We start from the raw sequence: 15903 nt of genomic DNA on the forward strand, positions 1-15903 counted from the left end.
GCCTTTCATTACCCCCACTCATGTCCAGGCTGTTCATGTAGATCTCATTCCATTTCTCTGTCATTGGGCGATCCCTGTGTCTTTCTTGGGGTCCTGTTTTCCGGGTAGCCTCCCTGGTGATGTGAGTAGCAGACAATTCATCCTTGTTTCATGTCTAGTATCCTGCTATGAGTGAGTACATACCATGTTTGTCTTTCTGAGTCTGGGTTACCTCACTCAGGATGATTTTTTCTATCAAATTTTAAAAAGCCCATATGAACAGAATATACAGAATCTTTGGGAAACCATGATAAGACCATGTCTACAAACTACAGTCATAAAAAAGGTAAAGGAGTTCCTAATCAAAGTCATAAAAACTCCTGTGAAGTCAGTATTAATCCAGCACTAAAAACTTATAAGGACATAACAACAAACTATACACCAGTATCATTAATGAATGTAGATGAGAAAGTCTCTACAAAATGCCTGGAAAACCTCAGTCCTGAACCCAGCATGCTACAATACTAAACTACTAGGAAAAATTTTCTCAATGGTATGACAATAGTAAGAACATTGTGGAGGGTAACTAAGTGATTCCTGGTTGGATTGGAGGCCTGTTCCACAGAAGGAAATTCAGTGCTTGGTAAGGTAATCCTGGTCCAAAGCTCATAACTATCATTGATTGATGTCATTGATTGATCCTAGTGGGGAATCTATGGTTTTGCCTGATGGTCATGCAGCTAAACAATCTTCTAAATATGTTTATGTTTACAACCATAGATCTGTGCTGCTCTCAATCATGGTCAGAGAAACTGTATTTTTCAGTTTTCAGAGCCATAAGCACTGCATCTTTATCATCTTCCTTTACCAAAAGTTCATTACAGAAGAAGGGGTGGAGAGAATATTGGAACCAGAAGACAGGGAACAGTGCTGGGAAATGCTATCTTCTGGATATGGTGTGGCCATTGGACTTAGGAACTGACAGTAGATGTAATTGCCTACAAGACCCGCACAAGTTCAAACTGATCAGAATTCCAGCATGGATGAGGTTGGGGCTCCTGAGTCTCCACATCTGTCCTAGGAGCTATTAGCTATTAGTCAATGATGCTGTGGGGAAAGGGAGAGACATTTTTATCTTTGGGAGCATGAGCATTGGCAGATAACTTCAGTTGATGGCTCCACATCTGTGCCCATGTAGACAGCACTGTTTACTCAGTGGATTATAAAAAAGATGACATCAAGTCTGGATATACATGTGTTGCAGGCTTAAAAACAGTTGGGAGACAATAGGAGTAATATGATAAAAAATGTATTGTGCAAATGTATGCCATTTTCAAAGCATAAATAAAAATATTATTTAAAACGTCTTGCAAACCTGGACATATCAAAAGTATCATTCACTATGAACAAGTTGACTTTATACCATGACATGGTTGGTTCAATATACTCAAATCCAACAATGAAATAGAAGAATGAACTTAAGAATGAACTTAAAGATAGAAACCACTTGATCATCTCAATAGATACAGAAAATACCTTTGGCAAAAATCCAATATTCTTTCACAATAAAGCCTAAAGACAGTAGGGTTTGAGGGAAAGTATTTTAACACAATAAAGAAAATATGTAACAAAGATAGCCTACAGCATCTTTTTTTTCCCCCGAGACAGGGTTTCTCTGTGTAGCTTTGGTGCCTTTCCTGGAACTCACTCTGTAGCCCAGGCTGGCCTCAAACTCACAGAGATACACCTGCCTCTGCCTCCCGAGTGCTGGGATTAAAGGCATGCGCCACCACTGCCCAGCTAGCCTACAGCATCTTAAATGGAGAAAAACTTGAAGCAATTTCATAAAAATCAGCAACAAGACATGGCTGTCCACTGTTTCCACACCTACTCAATAAAGTGCCTGAAATCTTAGCTAGCACAATAAACATAGATAAGGAAATAAAAGATTTGTAGTAGGAAAAGAAAAGTCAAAGTGTTCCTCTTTGTAGATGATATGATGCTATATATAAGAGACCCAAAAGACTACCCCAGAAAACTTTTAGAACTGATCAATAATTTCAGTAATGTGGCAGTATACAAAATTAAGATACAGAATTCAACAACCTTTCTATATAGTAATGATAATTACATTGAAAAAGAAATAAGGGAAATAATTCCATTCTCCCTAGCTTCAAAAATAGCAAAGTACTTTGGAAATTCTATGCTCTTGGACTAATAGAGTTAATACTATGAAAAATGACTATCCTATAAAAAGCAATGTATAGATTCAATGCAATCCAAATTAAAATTTCTATGAAATTATTCACGGAAATAAAAAATAATCTTTAAGAAATATACGGAATTATAATGACCTTGGATAGCCAAGGCAATGCTGAACAAAAAGAATAATGCTAGAGGCATTCCCACACCCAATATCAAGTTGGGCATATATCCAAAGGATTCTATATCCTGCTACAGAGACACCATGTTTATTGCTTACCCTGTCACAATAGGTAAAAAATAGAATCAGCTTAGCTGTCCATCAACTAATGAACGGATAATTAAAATGTGATACATATATACAATGTAATCTTTCTCAGCTGTAAAGTAAAATGAAATTAAGAATTTTGCTGATGAAAGGATGGGACTGGGAAAAAAAAATATTGAGTGAAGTAACCCAGGCAGAGAAAGCAAAGTACCACATGTTTTCCTTCATATTTGGATCCTAGTTTTGATTCTCTAGTTCTGTATGCTCAACTGGAGTACTTGTTGAAGTCCATCAGGAGGATGCTCTACGTAGGGGAGAAAAGTAGAATGTAGGGACTATGAAAATATTTGTAGAGAGAATACTCGGAGTGAATAAGTTGAAGTAGGATTGGGATGGGAGGCTGGGGGATGAACGATGGTAAGGGAAGATCAACCAAATCAAAAAACGTTGAAGAAAGTCACAGGGAAACCTAATAACTTATAACCCAACCTGAAGTATATAATTCAATAAATACAAAAGATGCTCTGACTGAAAATCTCTACAATTACATTCCTAGGAGTGATTAGAACAAGCACCCTAATACCAGGGATGGGAAACTTCCTTATGAGTTGTGGGCTAAAGAAATAATACAGGTTCCTGCCATGCCTCTTGGTTGATGCAGTAGTTCTTTTTCTATTGCTTTGATAAAATCACTGACCAAAGAAACTTACAGAATGGTTTATCTGGGCTTATAATTCCAGGGGACAAGAGTCTATCACCATCACAGTGAGGGAGTCCTGGCAGCAGGCAGGCATGATAGCTAGAGTAGTAAGCAGAGGATTCCCATCTTTAACCACAAGCATGAAGTAGAGAGAATAACTGGGATTGACTGGAGTCTTGAAACTCCCAAAGCCTGACACACTTCTCCCAACAAGGCCTCCCCACAAAAGCTCTACCAACTGTGGAGGGGGCATTTTCATTCAAACCACACACACACACACACACACACACACACACACACACACACACACACACACGGTAGAGGAGGTCACTGGACTGCAAGGGGGAACTTAATATTGTTTTTAACTAAACAGACATAACATAAATAGCATGAAATACGTGTGTTTATACTCATGAGCAAACGATACTCTCAGCCTTATCAGAGAAGCTTCCCTTTCCAGTGAATTGTGGTGAATGTAGAGACTTAAGGCTGCTTATGGCATTGACAACAAGTGACAGTTGATTGCTCAGCCCTAAACGGCACAGTTGCACCATATCCTCTAAGGCTCAGGGAACATTCAGAAGAGGGGCTAGGAAGAATGCAAAACTCAGAAGGTGAGGGGAAGGGCTGCAAAACATAATTTTCTGAGCTAGATAAAACAACATTACCAGCTGTGGTTGCCTGTACAGGGTCTACACAAGAATGAAGCTGACAGTAGTCAGGAATTAATGGGAAAAGGACACTGAAATCACACACACCTTGGTGATGAATTCAATGATTAGCTACAAGATGTCTTCTGGAATTTGGGGTGTTCTTGTCTCTAGTTGTCTACCTATTGATGATTCCACCAGACTCCAATGACTAACTCCATGTGAAGGTCACACAGATGACCCTGGTTGAATTCAATAGGTCACAAAACAAACAAACAAGCAAACAAAAAAGAACCCATGAATCTTGGGAAGTGATTTATGTGGTACTTGTGGTAGGGATGGCAGAAGGGATAAAAGAAGGTGAGAGAAGAGAGTGACCAGGATGCATTATATACATGTATGAAATTGTCAAATAATAATGTTAATTCATTTTATGAAGTGGTTGGCAGACTTTTAGGGATTGATTAAATACATTTTGCCTTATTACACACACATGAAAAGTTAGGGACCATGAATGTGATTATGATTTCAAAGTGAAGTGTTTGGAAGTCAAGTTGGCAAGAGCTATGAAAATAAGTTGAAGACAACACAATTTAAAAATGGAGTGTGGGAAACAGATTCTTTTGGTTAGATTGCTGAGAAGCCTTCACTGCGTGTGTTAGGTGATCAGGAAAAGCTGAATGCTGAGCACAAGAATGGACAGAGTGGCTAAATGCAGTAACTTTAGTGACCAACTGAGATAGCACTGTCTCCCAAAGTCAGGACTCTGATTGGAAGCCGGAGAACACGACATCTGGAATGTGGACTTTTTTTTTTTTTTTTGCAGGCCAGAAGAGGGCACCAGATCTCATTACAGATAGTTGTGAACCACCATGTGGTTGCTGGGATTTGAACTCAGGACCTCTGGAAGAGCAGCCAATGCTCTTAACCTCTGAGCCATCTCTCCAGCCCTGGAATGTGGACTTTTGACTAGGTGTTTTTGGAGGTTTGCAGCCTCCAGACTTATTTTGAGTCTTTTGACCTTGGACATATGCCCACACTCTTTCACTGAGACTCAGCACTCTGAAGAGACAGTGCAGAGTCATTTTCCTCCTTTCTCTCTTTCTCTCTTTCTCTTTCTTTTTCTTTCTTTCTTTCTTTCTTTCTTTCTTTCTTTCTTTCTTTCTTTCTTTCTTTCTTTCTCATTTTTTTTGAGACAGGATGTATCTGTGTAGCTTTGGAGCCTGTCCTCAGAGTTATTTTTCTATAAATGACAACAAGTAACTCTTCCTGGAGCTATGAGCATCCTTTCTGGCTGTCAGGCCTATTATCAAGTTAAGTCACAGCACAAGGAGCTAGTTTAAACTTGTGTTGTGGGAACACCTCCCAGGAGCCTAGAAATAATAATGGTCCATACTGAACAGCATTGGAACCCATTATTGGACCTAGTAGAAGCAAGGGATTAAAAGGATCAAAATAATGAACATGGTAGAATGGATATTTTATTTGAAGCCAAAAGACTTATCTGAAAATTATGTTTCATGAGAAGTTACAGATAAGTAACTCATCAAGACCATTAGGAATATGCTTAAGAAAGGAGCATTAAAAAATAATAAGAAGAAAGGAGCATTATTGTGGAGCCAACTTACACTACCTTGCTTGGGACTATCCATATTATAGAATAGAAAGTCTAGCATCCAAGAACTCATTCAAGCCCAGGCATACTGTAGTAATCTGTTACCTTAGACCAGTATCACTAAATGCTGCCATGATGCATAGACATATGAATCTCAAGACCACAGTGGGAGAGATGGAGGCTTACTTACCAACACTAATCTATTACTGCTTCTTCCAAGTGTCCAATGTACCACCAACAGAGGCAAACACAGAGCACGCTAGACGGTTCTATTCCTCAAGAGGATCAATTGTCAGTCAGTTACAAGTTGACTATGTTGGGCACCTTTCACATTAAAAGGAGAGGTGAGTTTTAACTCTCACATATAGATATGTGTTCCAAGTATGGGTTTGTCTCATAATACCCTGAGAGCCCTCACTAACAGCACTGTTTGGGGGTATTGTATAAATATGTAATTGGGATAAATTGGGTAAAACACTTACATCAAAAAGTAATTCTCTTTTACCCTGATGCCTTTTGAATATTCATTTCAGTGAGACTGTTATGTTACCAAATACTCTGTATTATTCTGTTCACTTGAAAAGTGTTTGACAGTATCACCAGCCAGGTATCACCCTTTTGACATGTAGAAATAAAATCCAGACAAATTATAGTTTTCTGTTTCTATGACGTTGCTTTTTTTTTTTTTTAGCTCTAAGCAAAATACAACTGTATGAGATGAGATTAATTCACTTTCCATAGTACCATAGGTTTTGTATCCTTTTCTTCTAACCTAAAGGGACCACCTCTACCCTACCCCCACAAACTCCAAATTGGGGATTGAACTTGAGGCCTCAGATATGATAGGTACATCCTCTACAACTGAGCTATATCCCAGGCTTCTTATGAAAATTTTAAGATGGTCTCACTTAAAATGGCCCAAGCTGGCCTTGAACTTGCCATCTTCCTGCTTTGGGCTCTAAGCAGCTACGTTTATGAGCCTGTACCAACAGGCCTAGCCACTTTTTGATCATAATCAAAACATAAAGTGTCCTTTTTAAATGATATTAATTATAATATAATTATAATTATAATATACCAAAGACAGTATAAATTAAAAATTAAAAATATCAAAGACAAACTCATAAATTCTTGGAACACGATTATTGATCAGTTTTAAGAAAGTGTTAGGGTCAGACATGGTGGATTACACATATAATCCCAGTACTCAAGAGGTGGTTGTGAGTTTGAAGCCAGTCTGGGTTCCATGATGAGACCTTGTCTCAAACAAACAAGTAGACACACACACACACACACACACACACACACACACACACACACACACACCCCACACCACACACCAACCAACCAACCAACCAACCAACCACCAACAATAAAAAATCCCACAAAACCAAAAAGGAGAAATAATTAGGTAAAAGATTCTGACGTTATTGATGCAATGACATGTTTTAAAGTAAATTCAAAATTTAAAAAGTTGAATTGTAATCTTAAAGATAAAGGCAATACCTTATCATATATTGACCTAAATTTCACTCAATATTTTTAATTTAATTTGTTTTGAAAAGCATGTATCATTATGCAAGTACTATATGTCTTTAATGTGTGTGTGTACATGTATGTGCAGGTGCACATGTGTAAGTCAGAGAAAAACTGTGCCTGTCAGTCCTGGCTGTTCAACTTGTTTGATATAAGGGCTCTTATGCACCACTGCATATGTCAGGCAGCTGGCCTGTGAGCTTCCAGGGGTTCTCCTGTCTGACTCCAATCGAATGGCAGGGATGCTAGCATTATAGAGGTGTGCTGTGGTGTCTGGCTTAATGTGGGTTCTGGAGCTCTGACTCATGTCCTCATGCTTGGCTTGAAAATGCTTTACCAGTGAGCCTTATCCTCAGTGTTCAGCGTTGTATGTTAAAGGCCAGAGAACTCATGCAATTAATTCCCAAGGTGAGTACTATTCTTATACTTATTCGTACTAGGGACTGCTATAGGGATTTTAGAAGACCATCAACCTGATCTCTGTCCAAGAAAGAGAAATGCACTGAAGAGAAAGTATTAGTAGTGTTAGAAATTAATTATATATTAGTACAAAATGTTATTTTTTGTTTTAGATTCTTTAAAGTAAGTGAACTATGCGTTTTTAAAGGAGAGTAATTAGATCATTGTAAATAGGATGTAGTAAACTTCCTGCCAAAGGAGTGACCCCTCTAGAAATACTTGTTGAGGTCTCATTTGCTCTGGGGTTGGATATGTATTTAAAGATTACATAATATAGACAATCAAGAAAAACATTAAGTTATATTTTTAAATTGGCTTGCAAACTAGTGGGTGTCCATAAGCCTTCTTTATACATCCTTAGTTTTACCTAACCAACACCTTATCCTTTCTTTTGATTCCAGTACTCCTTTCTTTGTTTAAACTTTTAACTTCCAGAAAATGCCAAAACCTAAAAAATGATTACAAGGTGATAGAAATTATGACATAGAATATGTTTTAGAGTTGGTAAGATTATCGGATAAAGGCACTTGCCACCAATCCCTATGACTTGAGTTAGATCCTTAGGACCCAGATGCTGCAATGAGAGAACCAACTCTCACAAGTTGTTCTCTGACCTCCATGTGTCTGCTATGGTACACTTGTATAACCATCCACACAGTACATAAATATATAAATGTTTAAAAATAATAGAGGACTATATAGATGGCTTAGTACTTAAGACCACTGACTGCTCTTTCACAGGATTGGTGTTCAATTCCTGCATCCATAGCAATATAGCTCACAACAGTCTGTAACTCTACTTCCAAGGGATCTGATGCCCTCTTCTGGTCTCCATGGGCACTAGGCACACACATGCTAATACATACAGGCCAAACACTTATATACATATACATATAAAATATAAAAAAATAAAGTATTAAAAAAATAAGAGACAGTATATGCATAATTTTTGTTATGACAAATTTTCAACTTAGTTTTATTTGTAAATGCCATTTTCATTTCTATTGGGCTTGTGATACACATGATATGTCCTGCTTGATCTTTAGTTGCATAAACCTTTTTACTGAGTTGGAGTTTCTTTGTTTTGACCCTGGGAAATCCTCAAAGCGAATTTCATATATTCCAGATACCTGACATGCTGAAACAAACCAACTCAACAACATCTCTTAAATCTGGTGAAAAAATCATTTGGCTCTCACTGTTTTTAAATATTCATGTTGTTGCCTTGGACCTATTCAGATAATTCAGGATTATCTTAATTATGTATAAATACTTAATGACCTCAATTATATCTGCAAAACACATCTCCACAAATACAACATGCTTATAAGTATGATACCAGTGGCGGAATGATGGTGAGGATGGGAGATGGACTTCTACCTACCACATGGACTAAATTTTTTAAGGAAAATAAAGCGTCCCAAGAGCCAAACAGATGTATAATTTCAACTTTGGTGGTCAAGAAAGTTTTTGAGACAGTGACTGTTGAGTAAACATCTGAAGAATTTGAAAGAAAAGCAGTGGACATCTAGAAAGATTGTTCTAGTTGGAAGGAAGCTCAATCATCACACAAACACCCCTGTATTCAGCGAACAGCAAACAGTCAGAAGGTTAGAACACAGTGTATGTAAGGGCGAGGAGACAGCATGAGGAAGAGAGACAACAGAAACCAGATGACTTGGATTTACTATGGACAAGAAGTCACCAGGGCATTTGGGAAGAGTAATGACACAGTATTTCATGGAGTACAGTGGTTCTGGCTGTCCCAAAGAAGGCAAAGGCAGAAACAAGAAGAACAGGGAGAATAATAATCTCTTCCTTTCACAATTCTCATCCAACTCATGAACAGATCCTTTTAGCTCTATCTATAGAAAAAAAAACATAGTCTCACAAACATAAACTTCATGGCCACTGTTCTGGCCCAAGCCATGGAGCAGTACTTGATATGATAGAACAGCAAATAATGAATAAAGTTACAAATTTTCAGTAGAAATTTAAAAGGTATCTATTAGTTTTAACTAACTTTTCCATTTTCCTAGAATTTCTGACAAGTTTGCAATATATTACAACACATGGTATCAATCATTCATTTTATATATTCATCTCTATCTGAAATATGAAGATTTGTATTATAGGCTTTAATTAAAAATTAAAATTAATAAAGTCTGTATAAATCTGGATTCTCCATAGTAACAGAAGTAATTAGATGTGTACACACACACACACACACACACACACAGAGAGAGAGAGAGAGAGAGAGAGAGAGAGAGAGAGAGAGAGAGAGAGAGAGAGAGAGAGAGAGAGATTTATTTTAAGGAATTTATTATTGTTATGGAGGATGACAAACTCAAAATCTGTGAGATGGCAGAGACTGGAGATAAAGGGGCAGTCAATATTACATTCATCTAAAGGTTATCTGATGGCAGAATTCCTGTTTCTCAAGGTAGGGGCACATCTGCCTTTGGTTCTGTCTGGCCCTTCAACTGGCTGGATGAGGGTTCAATCAAATTATGAAAGGTAATTTGTTTACTCAAAGTCCAAAGATTTAAATATGGCTATGGTTTAGGTGTGCCCCCAGAATCTACATGTTGGCTACTTAATCATAAAATTCATAGGTCAATGGTATTAGAGAGAGGACCTATAGGAGATAATTAAGATTAGATGATGTCATGAGGGAGGGGCCCCCACAATGTCATTAACAGAGGAAGACCTGAACTAGCAGGCTTGTCTTTCCATGTGATGCCCTCTGCCATGTTATAAGATCATGTAGGTCTTCAGTAGATATAGGTGCCATGGTTGAATTTCTACACCTCCAGCGTCGTGAGTAAATAAAAAGTTATCCTTAATAAATGGCCTAGTATCATGTACTCTGTTTTAGCAATCCAAACAGTTAAAGACAGATAAGAATATTATTTAAAAATGACCCCATAGAAGACACAGGATAATGTTTGAACGTAGTATGTGGTCATCTTGGGCCAGAGAAGCTGACATTTCAAGTTAACCATCACAAATTGGTTGTGGTATACCATTCCTGCAATCCCAGTGCCAAATTGGAGATTTACCTGGACTATACAGTCAGCTCTTAGAAAGAAGGAAACAAAGAAAAAAGAAAGAAAGAAAGAAAAAGGAAAAGGAAGAAAGGAAAGAAGGAAGGAAGAAAGAAAAAAATTAATATCATAAAGTTCAAACAACAGACCTATGCCAGTAACCTAGCATATTGCAGAGCTAGGCTGTAAGCCATTCTAATTCTATCTACCTTCATATTGTTTACCTTTACATGATACCATGCCCATTCAGAAAATGCATGCTTGGGTAGTATATCTTTTATATACATTTGAAAATATTATTTGAGCAGCATTAAATAATCAATTTGCTTCATATGAACATCAGAGATAGTGCTTTGCTGTTTTACCAAACTGAGAAATGTCTGTCTGTAGAGGCAGCAGTTGAGGTCATGTGAAACCATAAAATGACAACATCCTCTCATGTAAAATTAAGAATCTCTAATTGCTGTTGGAAGAGCACGCACTTGAGTCATTCTTTAGTAATGGACACATCTTTATTTTTTCCAAGAGGTTTTAATTGATAGCTGTTTGGGATTAAGGAATCGTTTATAGTCTTAGAACAGAAAGAAGCTTTTCACCTTACATTGAAATCTAGTCTGCATTTTTTGTATTGTTTTGAATAGAACTTTTAAAATCTGTTCTTTCAGAGGCATTTAAAGGAGACATGAATAAAGAATGTCAGATAGTATAATCAGAAGTTGGTCCACAAAAGTACAATATTAAAACTCTAAAATAACCAACGGAAGGCAATGCAGGGCCAGTCTGTTCTCTTGGGAAGGGTGACTAAAAGATAAAAAACTTGCTTACCCATAATGAAACATACCTTTCAAGTTTGTGAGTTTTACTGTGTGGATACCATATCATGAGTCATGGCCTAGACTTCCACCAGGGACACCTTTCTGTTCTTTTTGTTTGTTTGTTGTCATGTAGGAAGGAATGCTTGCATTTGTTGCTCTTGGCATAGATTGAGAGCAGAGGATTTTTAAGAACATTTAAGAATATGCAAAATAGGACCATATAGGTTGGATAATTTAGTAAAGGAAATAATGGGAACTGGGGCTATGTAACACCAGAGACAGATTTCTCAACTAATTAGCCTTTCTTAAATTATTCTATCACCAAACATTTATCTAAAACATGTACTGTGTGAGATAAAAAGGTAAATAAATAAAGCAGCTCCAAAACCTTATGGAATGTGAAATACTTAAGTGCTAACACACATTTGTAAAAACTACAATGCAGAGTGAAGAATCAGAACTGATTTGGAGGAGGAAAAAAATGCTAAAAGAGGTCTGTATGGTGAACAATTTTGCCTGGCATAGTAAGAGAAACATTCCTGACCAAGACAGACTTAATCTTGGTTTTATACAGTAAGGAAAGCAATATGATCAAAGAGGAAGTTGCTTCACAAAGGCAGAACAGTGAGACAAAAGGGGAAGTTATGTTCATGAAGGAAGAATGGTGTGTCCAAAGAGGAAGCTGTATTACTGAAGGGGAGTCACAGAGCACATAGAGCACAGAGCACAAGCAAAAGAAAATTCTATTGATTGCCATGTGACATCGATTTAGGTTGATTTTCAGGCAGAAGAGAGACCAATGATACTTGGATAGAACGGGTCCAAATTATGGAATCACATTATAATTTGGTAACGATTCACTAAATGAAGACCATAAGGAGAGAATAAAGGTGAGGAGAATCGCAATGCAATAATAAGTGGAGATAAATAATAGCAATGATTATTCCGGTCATCTTCTGCAGGTGATGGCTTGGTAGAGTATGGAGTCAATTTGGTTGTAGGTATACTTGATAAAAATAATAAAAACTATCCAATTACACTTAGTACGGGTAAGTATTGCTTTATGAAACTTCAATCTAAGCTATTACTCATTTATTTTATTGTGTATGTATGGGATTATGACATGAAAACAAACTGTTTCTTACTGTGTATTTTGGAAGCTAGAGAAACCCCACCTTCATGATCACCCCACACACAGTGAGCTCAGTGAACTTCTCTCTGCTTGAAGTGCAAGTTGGTGCTGTATGACACACTATAGTTTAGGCAAGATCACTAGAAAAAAGCTTTTAATGATATTTTTATTCTTTGGAAGTTTTGTATGTTTCTATGATGCATATTGATTATACCCATCCACCACTATCTCCCTCTAACTCCTCCTATTCAATTCCCTTCCCAACCTTATGTCCCCTGGGGAAGGGTTGGGTAAGGTCCTCCGCCTGCTGCAGGGGTTGAGGGATGAGGGGAGGAGGGCATCTTTCTCTCACTCATACCTCCAAATGGCAGGCCAGAGGGCCATGACCAGCTCTCCCATTCTTACACCCTCAGGGCCAGCTTGCCCATGCCCCTGTGAACAGGGTCAGCTCTTTTGTGCTGCCCTGGTGAGGTGCAGGACCCTCTCTCCTGAGTGCTTCAGCCCTTGAGGGGCAGGACCAGTTCTCCCTAGGGTTGCACCTAGCGAGGGGGTGGGGCCAACTCTATATAGCCCTATCTTCTGGGCCTTTGGTGGTTCAGGAGCCTCAGCCATCAACAAAGACAAGGACTGCATCAGGGCCATGAACCTAGACATGGGCCTCGGCACAAGGCAGCCCAGGCACAAACATCACCATGGCCCTGGGTGACAACGAAGCCACCCACTTCAGGCCACTCCTCACCACTTTCAGCTCTTCAGATATGCCGTTATCCACAGGAAATGAACCCCCTCCTCTCCCTCCCTCTCCTCCCTCCCCGCCCTTCCCTCCTCGTCCTGCTAAGTCCAGTCTTGGTGCTAGGCAGGACCATACGTCCTCCTCAGAGCCTGGGTTGGTCTCCGCCGGCCTGCATGTGAGTCTCCTTGTCCCGCCCAATCGGTCATCAAGAGTACAATTCTTTTGTTAGATTTTGTTGTTGTTTGAGACAAAGCTTCCTGAGTAGCTAAGAATGACCTTAGTTTCCTTATTTTAATGAATGTAACTTAACAACAGTTGAAAAGACTCACACTACCACAGGAACACAGACTCCATGATATTGTCTATGGAATGCTCTGATCACCAACTTTATTAGATTTAAAATGATAAAACAGTATTTTTTCCCATACAGCCCCAAATGAAATGCTGCAGAAGACAGTTTTGAGCACATCATTTACAACTAACTCTACAACCACTTTCTGAATCTTAGCATTAGAAGCAAAATCATAACTCACCACTATAATACAGAAAATTTATGTGGAAATGGGTATTTTTTTTTTTATATATGAAGGAGCGACTTTACTTTGAATTGAGATCATTGACAGCCAGCTGCCTGAGAGAATTATTTAAAATGGTTACAGTAAGTTTCCTAGTTCAAAACAATAACACTTAGTGAAAAATGTAATGGGTCTCATTGGATACAGCAGCCCTAAACAAACTTTGTAAGGAAAGGGAACATGTGGATTTGACAGCTAAGGATGCAAATTGCAAATATTTTTGTCAAGCTGTTTATATATCTTGGCTTGCAAACCCAGACATCTCACAAACCAAGAAATATTCCAACAAAGCCTTATTTAATTTTATTATGGGTGCTGAGGCCTCACTCTCTGGATGCCTGCATGGATTTTTGTTTGTTTGCTTGCTTGTTTGTTTTAGGGAGGAGATATATATATATATATATATATATATATATATATATATATATATATATATATATATATATATATATATATATTCCAAGCATGAGCCTTAGGAGGAACTTGGTGGTAGAAATAAAGACAACAAAAATTTCCATTCCCTGAAGAAACAAAATGTTTTTTGTTTTTCTCCATGTTAAATTCTCAGTTGTGTTCAGGCATTTGACCTAAGACAATACTGGGCAAAATCTCCCCCTGGTGACCAAAATATGTAAACGCACATTCGAAATGTCAAAGTCTTGTACACCTGTTCTGGGACAGAAAGCTCACAACGTTATCAGCCCCTCTCAATTTTTCATGACAAAAGTTACACATTGATTAAACAATTAATTTATATAAAACATGAATCACTATTTCTCTTACATATATCTATGCCATAGGGGTGGTGATGTGACTGTTGTTCACATGGTTGTGTGTGTGTGTGTGTGTGTGTGTGTGTGTGTGTGTGTGTGTATGTTTTAAAATCATAGAAAAATCAGAAAAGTTTCCCTGCAGAGGTTAGATTGCCTTTGCTTTAGTTTGCCACTAAACTTTGATGGCTCCATATAATCTTCTTTCATACAATTCTCTTATACGCACTTAGAAGTAGCAAACTTATTTCCTGTAATGGAAAACTTATGAAAATATAGAAGGAAAGTAAAGAGGACTAAAAGATGTTTGTGAGCTCTGGATATCACAGGTAATTGTACAAGCACCTTGAGACTTCTGAGAATTCAAAAAGGTTTTCACTTGAGTGAGCACCCAGGAAAAAACACACTCTAAAAGTCTCCCAGGCTATCTTCAAAACTACACAATGCATCTTGTGTACAATCCAATTTACTTGGTTTAAAGCTATGACTATCTTTGCTGCATTTTCTCAATGATAAAATAACCCATCACTTCACAAGTAAGTGATTCTGAAATAAGTCACACGTTCCATGTTGCTAGGTCCAGCTACTTAATCTTGCTTCATTGTACCAATGCCACCAAATGAATGTCTGAACTCTTATATACATATGACCTGTATGCTGCTGTTTTGTTTAGCATCTGTAGCAACTTAGAGACCCGTTCTTGAAGCAATCCAGTGTCGGTAATAAGTCACTTGTGTGTAGACTCCAGGTTTGTTCTTTTGACCACAATTATCTCCCCAGCTCACAATTCCAAGGAGATACCATGTGTCTTTATTGTCTTTTACAACCAATGGTCCCCCAGAATCACCCTGAAAACAAACAAGAGAAAAAACACTTAGCTAAGCAGTTCATTATTTACAAAAGTTTGATGAACCACTTATTTTATTATTAGTGTATGTATAGATTACCATAACGGAATGAATAAATAAAACAGTTGAAAAACAAGGTAGAGCTACATATTTTCTACTAAATTTTGATTTTGAGTAAACAAGATAAAGCATTAAAAAGAAGAAAAACTGAAGTGTACATCTCCTCATCTAGTCTGTTTCCTCGGGGTAGCACTTCATGGCTTAAACATTTCTTATTGTATCTAAAAAGTACTCAAATTGCTGTTTTTTTTTTAATTAGACTGCACATACTGCTTTCCTGTCATGGTAGTGGATATTTAACTATTTATCTCACCAGAGCTTAATGAGCTCTACATTGTGTCAATTAACAGTGACGCTTGTTTTGTAAATACTAATTTTGAATGAGTCAAGTTCTCCAGAAAAGTGATGCCTGAACCCACCCACTGATTTCTTTTTGTTTTAATTGAAAACAAATTGTTTTTCATACAATAAATACATACTGATCACGGTTTCTTCTCCTCTGTCATCTCCTCCC

At 37.8% G+C, this 15903-nt stretch overlaps 1 protein-coding gene across 1 annotated transcript in view; it reads right to left on the reverse strand.

The window, feature by feature from the left end:
- Positions 1-15167: 15167 nt before the first annotated feature.
- The window catches only part of Tmprss11a (transmembrane serine protease 11A), a 45105-nt gene continuing 44369 nt past the window's right edge, over positions 15168-15903 (reverse strand). The window contains exon 9 of the mRNA XM_052735820.1: positions 15168-15329. Within this exon, the coding sequence (XP_052591780.1) occupies positions 15168-15329 (162 nt within the window). The remainder of the gene's footprint in view (positions 15330-15903) is intronic.

This window comes from Peromyscus californicus, unplaced genomic scaffold (assembly GCF_007827085.1).
Source record: "Peromyscus californicus insignis strain IS unplaced genomic scaffold, ASM782708v3 Scaffold_13__1_contigs__length_99412109, whole genome shotgun sequence".
NCBI lineage: Eukaryota > Metazoa > Chordata > Mammalia > Rodentia > Cricetidae > Peromyscus > Peromyscus californicus.